Below are 16,430 nucleotides of genomic sequence, written 5' to 3'. Positions count from 1 at the left end.
AAAAAAATCCAAGACTTACCGTATCTCCTTTCTTTCCAGGAAGACCATGGCGTCCAGGCATGCCATTGTCACCCTGCAAGGAGCAGCATTAAGGAAACAGATCAACATCAGCTCATGACACCATGCAGAGGCCTACAGAGATATGTGGGACTTGGACCCTTTGGTCAAATCTATCAATGGTAACAAATACCTTATCACCCTTCTCTCCATCCTGACCGCAAAGACCCTTCATGCCTCGATCTCCCTACAACATAAGGAGCACAGTGACTATAGGTGACATATAAGAATGTGTGTTATTTAATGGGTCATTGGGGTAATGATCGGTTTCTTACCTTTGGTCCTCTTAACCCATTCAGACCTGGATCTCCTTTTTCTCCTCGCGGTCCAGGTAGAGCATCTTTACCTGGGATACCCTTTAAAATAAAATCATAATAAAATTGAATAAATACAACTATAAGTCTGATACTACATTCATAGAGGTAATAACTGGGAGACGATATCCCGCCCCAGGGTCACACATCCGCTCCTCCAGGGCGCGCCAGCAGGATAAAGCAAAGGCGGGGAAAGTTGTTCTGAGGTCTTAGTAATATTGTCTTGTGCAGAAGAAGGGAAACAAGTCCCGGGCTCTCTATTCTTTGGACAAGATGGCCCTGGGGGTGGAGGGCATGAACCCGGAGCAAACTGGATGGGGTGCTAGTGATTTAGGACACTGTATAGCCAAACAGCAATTGTATTGAGATTTGACTCACCGACTCTCCAGGTTCTCCGGCCTGCCCCATTTCTCCCTGGGTTAAAAAGATGAATGTGAATTATTCCAAAGTGTTTTACATCAGATGTTTATGTCTTTATGCAGACCCTTTTTTTTGTACATGGGGGCAGTAAGCAAAGTAAAAATAGTCTACTTAGTTTCCCTTATGACAATGATATTTGTAAACTTATAAAAGTGTCCAGACCGGTTGTCACTTCCCTTCCCCCACTCCTCCTGGCAGCTCAGCAGAGTAATATCAGTATCATTGTGACCATAATCACCTTTTGTCCACCAGGTCCACGAGGTCCGACGAAACCAGTTGCCCCTTTGTCTCCCACTTCGCCTTTGACTCCCTGTTGACAAAAGATTGTAAATCCATCACATCATAGTCCTTGTTCCAAGATCATGGTCATGTATGAGAGTCAACTACTTGGGTAACGTCTTACACCAAGTTATTAGACAATATGAGGATAGTTACAGTATGTGCCCAAATAACCTATGTATCTGACTTTTGGGGTACAGCTTAAGGTGGCCCCATAAAATGATCCTTTTTATAGGGTTTTCTTGGAAGTAAAACCACTACAACCAAGAATTTTGTCCTGCAGGAATCTCTCTAGACTAATTGTCATCTGTATCGACCAGGCAGACATGTTAGAAAACCATCCTGGATTGTCTATTCTTGGATGCCCTTATTCACATAGAACACCATATACCGTATCTGACATGACAAATCACATAGTCCAGTTGGTCTTGTCATCTCTGACATGAATCAGGAGACCTTGGCCGCTCTGGAGGTGTTAGGACCCTATAGATTTCCTTACATCCTATAGATTTCCTTACATCCTATAGATTTCCTTATTTCTTGCTGCATTACCTTTTCTCCGCTTATTCCTTGGTCTCCTTTCTCCCCCTTTTCTCCCTCAGATCCTTTTATTCCTCGGTCACCCTGAGGGTAAAAAAAGCCGATACATTGGAGCATAAGACACTGGATTAAAGGTGTAGAGAGAAGAAGCAGAAGAATGAAAAATAAAGGGTGAAAGTTAAAGAATAAGGCCATAGAATAAGGAGGGAGAAAGAAGAAGAGAGATATAGATGGGACCTGGAAGGAGAAGATGGAAGAGAGAAGGATACGAGTGTCCTCCAGACCTACCGGCTCGCCTTTATTTCCTCTTGGTCCTGGAGGTCCTTCAATAGTCAGTGTATCACCCTACATAGGACAAGAGATAGACATAAGGGAACTGCCCCTAATGGTCAGACCTCTGTATACTGCAGGTATATATGGATGAAGACTTACCTTGTCTCCCTTAACACCTACGGGACCTGGATCACCCTGAAATATCACACAATACGGGATTGTTAAATATATGTCCAACACTGGAATATATTAAATCCCCAAAACCAGACCCCCTAAGTAAATACAGATCCCCTTAGCAAATACAGATCCCATACTAAACTCACTAAATTAGTACACACCCCAGACCAAACAAATATAGCACCAAGACCTATAAACTAGTACAACCCCAAACCAGACCCCTAAACTAATACAGACCCTAGACCAGACCCCTAAACTAATACAGACCCCAGACCAGACCCCTAAACTAATACAGACCCCAGACCAGACCCCTAAACTAATACAGACCCCAGACCAGATCCCTAAACTAATACAGACCCCAGACCAGACCCCTAATCTAATACAGACCCCAGACCTCTAAACTAATACAGACCCCAGACCAGACCCCTAAACTTATACAGACCCCAGACCAGACCCCTAAACTAATACAGACCCCAGACCAGACCCCTAAACTAATACAGACCCCAGACCAGACCCATTCAACTAATACAGACCCCAGACCAGACCCCTAAACTAAGACAGAACCCAGACCAGACCCCTAAACTAATAGTGACCCCATACCAGACCCATTCAACTAATACAGACCCCAGACCAGACCCCTAAACTAATACAGACCCCAGGCCAGACCCCTAAACTAATACAGACCCCAGACCAGACCTCTAAACTAATACAGACCCCAGACCAGACCCCTAAACTAATACAGACCCCAGACCAGACCCCTAAACTAATACAGACCCCAGACCAGACCCCTAAACTAATACAGACCCCAGACCTCTAAACTAATACAGACCCCAGAACAGACCTATAAACTAATACAGACCCCAGACCAGACCCCTAAACTAATACAGACCCCAGACCAGACCCCTAAACTAATACAGACCCCATACCAGACCCCTAAACTAATACAGACCCCAGACCAGAACCCTAAACTAATACAGACTCCAGACCAGACCCCTAATCTAATACAGACCCCAGACCAGACCTCTAAACTAATACAGACCCCAGACCAGACCCATTCAACTAATACAGACCCCAGGCCAGACCCCTAAACTAATACAGACCCCAGACCAGACCCCTAAACTAATACAGACCCCAGACCAGACCCATTCAACTAATACAGACCCCAGACCAGAACCCTAAACTAATACAGACTCCAGACCAGACCTCTAAACTAATACAGACCCCAGACCAGACCCATTCAACTAATACAGACCCCAGGCCAGAACCCTAAACTAATACAGACTCCAGACCAGACCTCTAAACTAATACAGACCCCAGACCAGACCCATTCAACTAATACAGACCCCAGACCAGAACCCTAAACTAATACAGACTCCAGACCAGACCTCTAAACTAATACAGACCCCAGACCAGACCCATTCAACTAATACAGACCCCAGGCCAGACCCCTAAACTAAGACAGACCCCAGACCAGACCCCTAAACTAATAGTGACCCCATACCAGACCCATTCAACTAATACAGACCCCAGACCAGACCCCTAAACTAATACAGACCCCAGACCAGATCTCTAAACTAATACAGACCCCAGACTAGACCCCTAAACTAATACAGACCCCATACCAGACCCATTCAACTAATACAGACCCCAGACCAGACCCCTAAACTAATACAGACCCCAGACCAGACCCCTAAACTAATACAGACCCCAGACTAGACCCCTAAACTAATACAGACCCCAGACCAGACCCATTCAACTAATACAGACCCCAGACCAGACCCCTAAACTAAGACAGACCCCAGACCAGACCCCTAAACTAATAGTGACCCCATACCAGACCCCTAAACTAATAGTGACACCAGACCCCTAAACTAATACAGACCCCAGACTAGACCCCTAAACTAATACAGACCCCAGACCTCTAAACTAATACAGACCCCAGACCAGACCTCTAAACTAATACAGACCCCAGACCAGACCCCTAAACTAATACAGACCCCAGACCTCTAAACTAATACAGACCCCAGACCAGACCTATAAACTAATACAGACCCCAGACCAGACCCCTAAACTAATACAGACCCCAGACCAGACCCCTAAACTAATACAGACCCCAGACTAGACCCCTAAACTAATACAGACCCCAGACCAGACCCCTAAACTAATACAGACCCCAGACCAGACCCCTAAACTAATACAGACCCCAGACCAGACCCCTAAACTAATACAGACCCCAGACCTCTAAACTAATACAGACCCCAGACCAGACCCCTAAACTAATACAGACCCCAGACCCCTAAACTAATACAGACCCCAGACCAGACCTATAAACTAATACAGACCCCAGACCAGACCCCTAAACTAATACAGACCCCAGACCAGACCCCTAAACTAATACAGGCCCCAGACCAGACCCCTAAACTAATACAGACCCCAGACCAGACCCCTTAAGTAAAAATAGATACTAGGCCCCATAAATTAATTCAAACCCCAGAGCAAACCTCCTAAATTAATGCAAACCCCTGACCAGACCCCCTAAACAAGTAAAGATCCCAGACCAGACCGCACCCTAGATCAGATCCCAGTTTCCTCAGAGAAATCTAGTAGGACATGTTCAGCTTACCTGCAGCGCCACCAAAGGAGAAATGAAGAATTACACCATTCCCATAAAATGACAGGTTGTCTCTGGTACAGCACCGCTAACATGATATAAGTATAGAATAGATTCCCTATTACTTACCTTGTCCCCTCGTTCTCCTCTGTTTCCTGGAAGACCCTGAAAAATACAAGAAATGTGGATCAGAGTGTAAGCGGAATCAGCGGGAATATGTAGGATCAACACATCAGCGGATACTTACCTGGGGGCCGCGGTCTCCTTCTAATCCTGGACGGCCATCTTCTCCCTAAAGGAATTGAACATATCAGTATGTATAAGACTCTGAGATAAATTGGATAGTGGGGGAGGGGGGATTTTTTTTTCAGAATCAGTCCAGGTGGCAGTCCAGGTGGTGGTGTAGTTGTAGGAGATATAGGAATTACCATGGTGTATGGGGGCCAAATCCCACTATGTCACATAAGAAGACCCCAGTATTATACATGGTACATGGTAGGTGGGGGCCCTGTTGTAGATTTTGCATTGGGGCTTAGAAGCTTCAAGTTATATTCAAGAAATAAGTTGAACGAGAACAAGAAGAAGGAAAGGAGAAAGAAGGAGTACTAAGAGGAACAATATAGTCAGATATTTCACAGAACAGTCGTACCCTTGCTCCTGGATCCCCTCTTTCACCTCTGGGACCCAATAGACCAATTCCTGCATCGCCCTGAGAAAGATGAGAAATGACACATTGGAATTATTACACCTAACATGACAGTGAGTTGTCCACCGGGGGCAGTGCTGTGTGAACTTATAGGACCACCCCAAGCAAAACTGGTACTTTGCATTATGTTTAGTGCAGGACCTAAGGGGTGGAGGATGACACACGGGTTATCTCCTTGGTTTCTTGACTTCTTGTATCATGCCTCACCTCATGCACTAGACATAACACAGTATGCCAGTATTCCTTTAATTCTTAAAGAACCACTACTGTAAATACTCCAAACACAGACGTCACACTGTAGAAAATACTGTAAAATGAGTGATATCAAGACAAAATACTGTCCAGATAAAAAGGGCAGGGCTCTGACAACTGCTCATTCATTCCAATGGTTAATGGGGCATTGCTAGGATATGGCATCACTTTATGATCAATGGGTCTCCAACCTCTAGGAAGCCATTAGTCATGGGGGTGATGGGGCTGAAGCACTGACTTCTGCATTCTCAGGACTGATGGGTGTCCATAGGTCTGACCCTCACGATGGGATATGCAAGCGATATGATAGGTGATAGGAATGCCCCTTTAGTGGAGCGGATATTACAGCTGTACCATCACTAATGTATCTGACAATCCTGAAATCCTTATCTTACCTTGTCACCCTTGCCTCCTGGAGGTCCTGGGGGTCCCTGTAATGAGATCATATTAATATAATAACATATATATCTACTAACTATAGCAAAGCATCAGGATATGTGAGCACAGAAAGCCTTACATTGTGTCATAAAAACAAGACAAAAAAACAGAATTGTCACCATTAATTTTAATATAGGGGTGGTATATTTAGGATAACTCCCCAGAGAGGAGTGGGGTCCATTCTGAGATGTAATATGGGGCCCATACATACATATAGAGATCTACTGAAAGTGCATGTACTGTATACAGTGCATAACAGAGGTAAAGTCCCTACCGATGGCCCGGGAGCCCCTGATGGTCCTTGTGGTCCTGCATTTCCTTCTCGCCCAGGGAAACCGGCCAAACCCTAAATAAAAGTGGATAATAAAATTGAGTATAAAGTTACCTATATCATGTAAAAGCTGCGTCTCGGAGTCTCCTTCAGTATTGCTTAAACTCACCCTCTCCCCAGGGGCACCAGGAGGTCCCAACTGTCCAGGTTCTCCTCTCTGACCAGGCTGACCAGGAGTCCCACCAATACCCTGCAGACCTGGTGGACCTGGCGGACCAGGCAGCCCAACGTCACCCTAAATACAAGTTATCGATATGATGTAAAACAACTCGCAAAAAAATTGTAATTGCACCATCGCAGATGCTAGAATCTGGGAATTACCTTCAAGCCTGGTGGTCCTATCTGTCCTGCAGGTCCAGGTAACCCCACGCCAATGCTACCCTGGAAATGTAGAGGTTAATAAGACATATCGACCTGCCATAGATTTGCTGATTCAGGATAAAACATATTTCGAGAACTTACTTTATCTCCTTTCGGTCCAGGAGGACCCTTGGGTCCCTGCAAATAGAATAAATCTGATCACTTCATCTATTTACGATGTGGACATTTGTTCCAATTTCCTAAATTTTTGCCCCACTTTTAGTCCATACATGCTCAATTTACTTTTCTAGCATCCTTAGGGGTTTGTAAAGAATGAAATGAAACATGACTGCTTGCTTAATTGAAGATAAAGACGAGGAATATTCAATATAGTGGCAAAGTTCTTATTGTTTCTATATAGATATCACTTGTAGTTAGCCGCTTGTGCCAGATGTGGGCACCGCAGGACGCCATGCAGAATACAGGAATAATATGATATAATATATGATACAGGGCAAATGGCAGAGAATAGGTTTGATATAATAAACATGACTGTTGTCCAGAGGTCGCTTACATCGTCTCCAGGGTCTCCAGTTTCTCCCTTTTTCCCTTGATCTCCCTATTGGTAAGAGTAAGAGATGTCACTGGTTATGATAATGGTCAAATGCAAAGTTTAATAATGAAATAATAAATAGATTTGGGGAAATTATTGTCCTATACAGCTATAGGTGACAAAGACATACACATTCCCCTTATAAGACAGATTAAAACATTGCATTTGGAAAGAATGCCTGAGCTATCCTGGTTTTTCTGCCATCCAGCGATACTCACCTTCTCTCCTCTGGGACCAGGTAACCCTCTTTCTCCCTTTGCACCCTGAAACGCAACACATCATTACATTGATAGAATTGGGAAGGCTACATAACTATGGTATAAGCGATATAACAAGTGTACTAAGGGGAGATAGATAGATAGATAGATAGATAGATAGGAGATAGATAGATAGATAGATAGGAGATAGATAGATAGATAGATAGATAGATAGATAGGAGATAGATAGATAGATAGATAGATAGATAGATAGGAGATAGATAGATAGATAGATAGATAGATAGATAGATAGAAGATAGATAGATAGATAGATAGATAGATAGATAGATAGGAGATAGATAGATAGATAGATAGATAGATAGATAGGAGATAGATAGATAGATAGATAGATAGATAGATAGATAGGAGATAGATAGATAGGAGATAGATAGATAGATAGATAGATAGGAGATAGATAGATAGATAGATAGATAGATAGATAGATAGGAGATAGATAGATAGATAGATAGATAGGAGATAGATAGATAGATAGATAGATAGATAGATAGATAGGAGATAGATAGATAGATAGATAGATAGGAGATAGATAGATAGATAGATAGGAGATAGATAGATAGATAGATAGATAGATAGATAGATAGGAGATAGATAGATAGATAGATAGATAGATAGATAGATAGATAGGAGATAGATAGATAGATAGATAGATAGGAGATAGATAGATAGATAGATAGGAGATAGATAGATAGATAGATAGATAGATAGATAGATAGATAGATAGATAGAAAATGACCTACCGGTTCACCTGGAGTTTGGTTGGCTTGGTCACCGGGAGCTCCCTAAAATATCAAACATGACATGACCAACACATACAAATCACACACTGATCAGAGAATGTATCATGTATCCTTATGACAATGAGATGACTCTGCTGACCCTGCCATCTAATGAGAAGACTTTAATAATAATGAGATGACTCTGCTGACACCACCCTCTAATAATAGTGAGAAGACTCTAATAATAATGAGATAACCCCACTATCATCGGCCTCAATGGGAATGAGATTGCTCTGCTGACCCCAACCACTAATGATAGTGAGATGACTCTGGTGACCCTTTCCTCTAATAATAATGCAATGACTCTGCTGACCTTGCCTTTAATAATAATGACATGGCTCTGCTGACCCCATCCTTTAATGATAATGAGACGACTCTGCAGATCCCATCCTTCAATATTAATACTATAACTCTGTTGACTCCACCCACTAATGATAATAAGATGACTCTGCCGACCCTATCTTAGTCTAAACACTAAAGCTGTAAAACTAGCTGGAAGAAAATGACAATCAATATCCAGTAAATTATGGTAACAAAATATAATAGGTATCTGCTTTCCGGGCATGCTGGGAGATGTAGTCTTCCAATGACTGGAGACCCACAAGCTGGAGACCATTTCAGTAGTGGGGAATTGGTTTACCTTCTCTCCTTTTGGACCGGGACCACCGACCACAAACTGAAAAGAGATGACACATTTATTATTTATTTTGGGATTATACAGCTAAATAACACAGTAATCCATGTGGGGGAATCAGTGAGGTCACTGTCTGATAACCTTAAAACACATAAACCCCAACAATACAACAGAAATGGAAAACAGTCTAAAGGGTTAAACCTATGAATACCAAGTAGGTAAAAGTTACTACTCACCTCTCCAGGAACACCAGCTTCTCCTGGTTCTCCTTTGGCTCCTGCAGGGCCTGAAGGACCGGGAATACCCTGAGATGAAAATCAGTGAATTTAGTAAAATAATGTGATAATTTGTTTAGTAAACCAGCAGCATTTAGGTGCAGGACCTGTAAGGGTTTGGGTGCAGGACCTGTAAGGGTTTAGGTGCAGGACCTGTAAGTGTTTGGGTGCAGGACCTCCAAGGGTTTAGGTGTAGGACCTGTAAGCGTTTGGGTGTGGGACCTGTAAGGGTTTAGGTGCAGGACCTGCAAGGGTTTAGGTGTAGGACCTGTAAGCGTTTAGGTGCAGGACCTGTAAGTGTTTGGGTGCAGGACCTGTAAGGGTTTAGGTGCAGGACCTGTAAGGGTTTGGATGCAGAACCTGTAACGGTTTAGGTGCAGGACCTGTAAGGGTTTAGGTGCAGGACCTTTAAGTGTTTGGGTGCAGGACCTGTAAGTGTTTGGGTGCAGGACCTGTAACAGTTTAGGTGCAGGACCTTTAAGAGTTTGGGTGCAGGACCTGTAAGGGTTTAGGTGCAGGACCTGTAAGGGTTTAGGTGCAGGACCTGTAAGGGTTTAGGTGCAGGACCTGTAAGGGTTTAGGTGCAGGACCTGTAAGGGTTTAGGTGCAGGACCTGTAAGGGTTTAGGTGCAGGACCTGCAAGGGTTTAGGTGCAGGACCTGTAAACTTTTGGGTGCGGGACCTGTAAGTGTTTAGGTGCAGCACCTGTAAGGGTTTAGGTGCAGAAACTGTAAGGATTTAGGTGCAGGATCCAAAAAATTTAGGTGCAGTACTTTTAAGGATTCAGGTGCAGGACCTGTAAGTTTTTAGGTGGAAGACCTGCTTTGGATTTCATAGTTCCCAATACAATATGTTTTATTGATCCCCCCTTACGGTGACCATATATTCAAGTCTAAGCACGTCTTGATACATACCATCTTCCCTGGAAGTCCAGGCTCTCCGTCTTTCCCTGGTATGCCATCTCTGCCAGGTATTCCGTTTTTGCCTGATTCACCCTAAAAAAATTACAAAATACAATATTAGTTCGGTAATATGTCTGTCAGCCAGGAACTACTGAATTATGGACACATCCTTCCCTGAAACTTACCACTAAGCCGGGGACTCCGGGAGGTCCTTGTGGGCCCTAAGAATGAAAAGAAGAAAGCAATGAAAGACATTGTGTCTATAGGAAGGTTCCATCATATAGTGTGGCCCACTAGGTCATAGATGGTTATGTGGAGGAAACTGGGAGGTCTTTTGTGTGATGAAATTATTCTAAGAGATTTGTGAGGGAGTAGTAATGGGAAGCAAGGTCATCATTGGTACATCGGGGCATACGCAAGCTACGTATCTACATCAATCCTTACCACTAATCCAGGAGGTCCAGGCAAACCAGGAGGCCCAGCGACACCCGGCGGACCTGGTAGACCCTGAGAGACAGAACCAAAGTGATTAGAACCATTAGTACACTATAATATATTAGATAACACATCAACATCTGTAATATCAATGACATGATAGACTTGTCGTAAGGCTGATGCTGCAGGTGACACTATTCCCACTCTGGTCTCCATCCGATGGCTCTCTATCTGTTGCAAAACTACAACACCTAGCATGTTCTACTGGGACTATGGCTGTCCAGACATGCTGGGAGTTGTGGTTTTGCAGGTTGAAATCCACTGTGTTGCTATCAGAGAAAGGAGAATGGATGCAAGCAGAAGCTCTGGATGGATATAAAGTGACTATCAAGACATCATAGGTATATTCACCTTGGTGACCACTCAATACAGATCTAAAGGGTTAATCCCGACTAGACTAAAAGCCCCGACTCCTTCCCTGTAAGTGCTTATGACCCCCTTTATTATCCAGAGCAGGTAGCAAATAGTGACCACATATTACATGGATGCAAGTCATGGATAATAATGAGGTTCCAAGTGGAGCATCCCTTTAACTGTAGCTCTGCAGAAAACAATTGCAAATTTAAAGGAGAAGTACCAATGATTAGCCAGATATTACTCACCCTGACGCTGGGTCCTGGTTCTCCTTGACTGCCCTACAAGATGATATTAGAAATATTATATTATATTGTATTATATTGTATTAGGTTTGATTGTCTTTCTAACCTGTTGACAAATAGTGACATACCTTTAGTCCAGCTGGACCGGGGACACCCTAATACAGGAAGAGAACGAGGAGTTATCGTCATGACCATTGGATACAGTTATGTATGATGTTCCATAGAAATACAATGTATATATACAAGTATGGGATCGCTGGGATGCCGCTATAACCGGGTGTCATGTTGTATAGGCCATGTATGAATATGACATATATATGACCATACTTACAGGAGGACCCTGCTGTCCCGGCTCTCCTGGATTTCCCTGGAAAGGCATCAATAACAATTAGTATAATATCGTATACCATGGTCACGTACACCAAATATCTGGCATGTGGGCTCTGTTCACACTGTAATGATCGATTCTGAGATTACAGGATTCATAAGAGATTATATTCTCTCATATTGGATTGGTCGGGTTGAGGGGCCCCATAAGAGTAAATAGCCCTGTTAGATTGGGGCCCAGGAGCTTTGTGTTAGATCGGACCTAATACAACTGTGCACATAGTCCTATATACACATAGAATAGAGATGGCAGCGCCATATACTTTGGAATAATTCATTTTAGATGGGTTATACCATCTATTATTAGCGATGTAACAACATGTTGATCTACAGCCAGATATTTAGGTGATTATTATTGACCAAGTACATATAAGACTAGGCCATATTCTAATCATTCATCTGCATGCACCCCACAAGCTGGAAGTCACCAACTAAACCAATATACAGTCAAGGGTGCAATTCACAGAATTCACTGCTCCTCCTCACGAGCGTATTTGACATTTCACTTGCAATACCATGCCTGGCCATGCGGTGTGCTGTAAGTAACAAGGAGCACAAAGCAGTTCTTACAAAGCACCACTCGGTGGTGGAAATGTGTAGTGCAGCTGCTTGCATACATGTATACATCAATGAATTGCACCTTCTTGGTTGAGACACAATGAGGCGCCAACTTTATTTACACTTTATATTTTGTTCTGTGCATCTAGAATAACATATGAAATATATGTGCGGCCTCATTGGGTCAACCAGTGATTATCGAGGTATCTACAATCTACAGACATGCCGCATGCACGTTACAAAGGCAGAAGCAATGAGGAACACCTACCGGTCGGCCGAGCACTCCGGGGAAGCCTGGCATACCCTACGGATATTTAATGCAAGCCACATTATTAGTGGTACAGAAGACGAGGCGCCCAGAACCCAGATTAACCCAAAACAAAGGGACCGAGAAGTGTGAGTGACCAATGAAGAGATTAAACACGCAAAGCCATTGCGAGCAGCCAGCTCAAGCCACCGGCCCAAACTGCAACTATCCAGGGGATTTACTTACAGCCGGGCCTGGCAGCCCGCCATTGCCCTTCTCGCCCTATAGTGAAGGGAATGGACATAATACAGGTCATGTATGAGTAACCATGTCTATACCTGCTGGTCAATGTTATATTGTACTAAAGCTGGAGAACTGAGAAATACTTGTAAACCATCTCAGGACAGTCCTAGAAGAAGGACCACAAATGACGAGGGGCTAAACTGATTTGCAATAAAAGCGGGACATTCACTTTAAGTTATAGATCAGGGGTAGGGAACGTACGGCTCGCCAGCTGTTGCAAAACTACAACTCCCAGCATGCATACTGGCTCTGCTGTTCTTGGAACTCCCATGGAAGTGAATGGAGCATGCTGGGAGTTGTAGTATCACAGCAGCCGGAGAGCCAAAGGTTCCCTACCCCTGTTATAGATTATACTGCCCTTGTACAATACATAGGCCCTACACGCATTGGGAAAATCCAGTGTTTGCATCTGCTTAATCCTAGGCCCGAACTGAGTCAAGAAACCAGAGCTTCTTGCAATATGTATTTCTATGATGCTTTCAGCACTGAAGCCGCCCAGGACTCCCAGGATCACAGAGCTCTATAAAACAAGGACTGGGTCCGGGCCAGGAAAATGGTCAATGCCCATGCTTCCTTAGGTTCTCTAGTTTTATGTGACATCACTGGTGGACAATATATTTAAGACTTACCCATTAAGGTCCGGTTAATCCGTGGAATCCTCCAAATACCTGATTTATAAAAACTATGGCTTATCCCAACACCATACACGGGGGATGGGAAGAAAGACATAAGGGGGTCATACAGAATTACAGGATTAGTACAATGTACGGGGCCACACCTGCCCGTAAGTCATATCTTGTACTGCAGCTCAGCCAATGGGGCTCTCAGCTGCAATACCAGACAAAACCTCAGGACAGGTGTGGTGCTATTTTTTATCTTGTACAACCCCTTTGCTGAATGTTTGATGCTATGTATGGTATCATGTATGTGTTTGTTACTATATCTGTTACCAAATTCTAAAATTTGTCGAGAGGCAGCCTTTACTGGGTTGGGTGAAATGACACCAATAATGTTGGCTTTATGGGGTCAAGACAGACATTGACAAACGGTGGACTTGACGCCCATGGCAAACGAAGTCCATGACTAGATCAGATACGACAGATACGATCAGACCGCTCTTTGTTGGCTGGCACCAGCTGTAAGACACCAGTCCGTGACTCCATCGTATGACATACCGGCTTTCCTTCGGGCCCCATTAGTCCTCGCTCTCCTGGAACTCCCTAGAGAAAAACAACACTTACTACAGATACAAATTGTGAAAGGAGGAACTATAATCCCCAGCGATAAGCTGCGCTACCCCCATAATAAAGCAAAAATCCACATTTATGGGCACTGCTAACTTACTGGAGCGCCATCTTTGCCCTTATCTCCTGGGTCACCTTTATCTCCTGTAGGACCTTCTGCTCCCTGAAGAAGACAAACACAGCAAAGACTATGGGACCTACACATGACATGTTAGAAGGTGGGCAATGGGGTCACGTCACGCTGATAGAAGAAGGTAGAAGACCTCTCCATAGACTTACTACTACAACCAGACCTTATCTCCTTTGGGTCCTCTCCCGCCATCTTCTCCTGGATCGCCCTGCCAAGAGAGAATCAGAACACAAGTTACAGACCTTAAAGTAGAACTCTAATACTAAGTGCACCTGATATGGCAGCGACCTGCACATGACACTGACCATGGCGCCCTTCGGTCCCGGTAGTCCTCTTTCTCCGCGAGGCCCAGTGGTAATAATTTCGACTATTTCCCCCTTTACAAGAATATAAAAGGCAATATTGGTGGAAACTGAACATACAAAGATTAATAACATGAAGGGATGTCAGAAGTTATTGCATTTCATCCTGTATATTCTTGTTAGATTGTATTTACCTTAGGTCCTGGGGGTCCCATAGGGCCCCTCACTCCATCCTTGCCCTGTAAAATATCAATATGAGCGTGATATGAGAAGCCAGTTACAGCTTTATACAGCAATGTATACGGATATATACACACATTCACATTGCAGATCACTTACACTGTCTCCTCGATCTCCTTTATCTCCCCGGTCACCCTGCAAAGTAATGAGATAGAAAGAATAAGATAGAAAAGTGGTGGTGACCAGCGAAAGTACTGATCAGTGACTTGTAAGGATCAATTCATTGCTCTACCTCAGTATTAATAAGCTTCACCTGTCCTAATAATAGCAATATGCGGTGTAAGAGCATGCAACATCTGTATCATGTGAATAGACCCCATAGATAGGAGATAGATAGATAGATAGATAGATAGATAGATAGATAGATAGATAGGAGATAGATAGATAGATAGATAGATAGATAGATAGATAGATAGGAGATAGATAGGAGATAAATAGATAGATAGATAGATAGATAGATAGATAGGAGATAGATAGATAGATAGATAGATAGATAGATAGAATAGATAGATAGATAGGAGATAGATAGATAGATAGATAGGAGATAGATAGATAGGAGATAGATAGATAGATAGGAGATAGATAGATAGATAGATAGATAGATAGATAGATAGGAGATAGATAGATAGATAGATAGATAGATAGATATTTCACCTTTTCTCCTGGCTTTCCTTGTTCTCCGGTTTCTCCCGCCCTTCCTGGTACACCGGGAATTCCAGGTTTTCCAGCCTCTCCTGATGGTCCAGGTGGACCTTCAGGTCCGCGTTCTCCAATAGCCCTTCCAGTAGGCCCCTGTGGACCTTGAGGACCTTGATCTCCCTTTTCTCCTTTTTGTCCTCTCTCCCCGGGAAATCCCATTGTTCCCTAGATGGAAACACAAGCAGACATAAGAATCTCTTCCAGTCTGACTTGTACATGTGACGGCATCGTCTGCACCGGTTATGATCTCATATAGTGTCTTCTGCTTTCGGAAGACTGCAAAATTTAGAAGTCACTGACTGCCGATGACGTGCTGTACTGTACGCCATGCTAGGGTTTGTCTTGCGGGAGACCCTTCTCTTATACACGATTCCTTACTATCCATTCTATCAAAGTCAAGATCATAAGGGTCAAACAGAAGACTTGTTCTGGTACTCTAATACTTCAGACAGTAATGGGGTTCAGTGTCCGTCACTATGATGGGGGTTCAGTGTCCGTCACTTTATCACTTCCGCTCTATAGGTTTCCTTTGACATTCTACAGGATCAGCAGCAAAATACAAATTCCAAAACTGTTTCAGAACGTTCCATCAGAGTTGTGAAATTTGTGGACCTACATCTCTGCCCGCTGCGCCTTTCTCTCCAGGTTCCCCGGGTTCTCCCTTAATCTTTTTCTGGGAAGGGAGGGCGGATATTCCAGAACCATCATCAAAGGCCTCAATGACGTCTTTCAGGGCAGCAACCTGTAAAATCAAGACGGTGAGGAGGATACAAGATCTGAGAGTGTTATATGACCGAACACATAGAAGTGTGAAGGGCGGTTATGTGGTAACCATAGAGCGGTATTATGTGGTTACTACATGTGAGCATTATTGGGATAAGGCCTATTAAGTGGGCACTGATGGGTTGTATATGGATGTATTATTTGGGGGCTGTCACATAGATACTGTATTGAAGTATTATTTCGGCATTATATGGCACTATTACTATTTGGACATTGTATGGCAGTATTAGATTTAGATGTGGGGCCAACTTGCCCTGTGCCCACTTT

General features: G+C 43.5%; 1 protein-coding gene across 1 annotated transcript in view; it reads right to left on the bottom strand.

Moving 5' to 3' along the window:
• COL7A1 (collagen type VII alpha 1 chain) overlaps nucleotides 1–16,430 on the bottom strand; it is an 87,183-nt gene that overhangs the window by 2,762 nt on the left and 67,991 nt on the right. The window contains exons 74-107 of the mRNA XM_075286193.1: nucleotides 15,997–16,122; nucleotides 15,336–15,545; nucleotides 14,781–14,816; nucleotides 14,636–14,680; nucleotides 14,445–14,516; nucleotides 14,303–14,347; nucleotides 14,110–14,172; nucleotides 13,941–13,985; nucleotides 12,484–12,519; nucleotides 11,602–11,637; nucleotides 11,399–11,425; nucleotides 11,274–11,306; nucleotides 10,621–10,683; nucleotides 9,236–9,304; nucleotides 9,006–9,041; nucleotides 8,327–8,368; nucleotides 7,530–7,574; nucleotides 7,273–7,317; nucleotides 6,861–6,896; nucleotides 6,720–6,779; nucleotides 6,508–6,633; nucleotides 6,342–6,413; nucleotides 6,025–6,060; nucleotides 5,321–5,380; nucleotides 4,919–4,963; nucleotides 4,801–4,836; nucleotides 2,043–2,078; nucleotides 1,899–1,955; nucleotides 1,623–1,694; nucleotides 1,030–1,101; nucleotides 750–785; nucleotides 333–413; nucleotides 191–244; nucleotides 20–73 (exon numbers count right to left, since the gene is read on the bottom strand). Of these exons, the coding sequence (XP_075142294.1) occupies nucleotides 20–73; nucleotides 191–244; nucleotides 333–413; nucleotides 750–785; nucleotides 1,030–1,101; nucleotides 1,623–1,694; nucleotides 1,899–1,955; nucleotides 2,043–2,078; nucleotides 4,801–4,836; nucleotides 4,919–4,963; nucleotides 5,321–5,380; nucleotides 6,025–6,060; nucleotides 6,342–6,413; nucleotides 6,508–6,633; nucleotides 6,720–6,779; nucleotides 6,861–6,896; nucleotides 7,273–7,317; nucleotides 7,530–7,574; nucleotides 8,327–8,368; nucleotides 9,006–9,041; nucleotides 9,236–9,304; nucleotides 10,621–10,683; nucleotides 11,274–11,306; nucleotides 11,399–11,425; nucleotides 11,602–11,637; nucleotides 12,484–12,519; nucleotides 13,941–13,985; nucleotides 14,110–14,172; nucleotides 14,303–14,347; nucleotides 14,445–14,516; nucleotides 14,636–14,680; nucleotides 14,781–14,816; nucleotides 15,336–15,545; nucleotides 15,997–16,122 (2,007 nt within the window). The remainder of the gene's footprint in view (nucleotides 1–19; nucleotides 74–190; nucleotides 245–332; nucleotides 414–749; nucleotides 786–1,029; nucleotides 1,102–1,622; nucleotides 1,695–1,898; nucleotides 1,956–2,042; nucleotides 2,079–4,800; nucleotides 4,837–4,918; nucleotides 4,964–5,320; nucleotides 5,381–6,024; nucleotides 6,061–6,341; nucleotides 6,414–6,507; nucleotides 6,634–6,719; nucleotides 6,780–6,860; nucleotides 6,897–7,272; nucleotides 7,318–7,529; nucleotides 7,575–8,326; nucleotides 8,369–9,005; nucleotides 9,042–9,235; nucleotides 9,305–10,620; nucleotides 10,684–11,273; nucleotides 11,307–11,398; nucleotides 11,426–11,601; nucleotides 11,638–12,483; nucleotides 12,520–13,940; nucleotides 13,986–14,109; nucleotides 14,173–14,302; nucleotides 14,348–14,444; nucleotides 14,517–14,635; nucleotides 14,681–14,780; nucleotides 14,817–15,335; nucleotides 15,546–15,996; nucleotides 16,123–16,430) is intronic.

Source organism: Leptodactylus fuscus, chromosome 9, assembly GCF_031893055.1.
Source record: "Leptodactylus fuscus isolate aLepFus1 chromosome 9, aLepFus1.hap2, whole genome shotgun sequence".
NCBI classification, from domain to species: domain Eukaryota; kingdom Metazoa; phylum Chordata; class Amphibia; order Anura; family Leptodactylidae; genus Leptodactylus; species Leptodactylus fuscus.
This window is presented reverse-complemented; position numbering and strand designations above follow the sequence as displayed.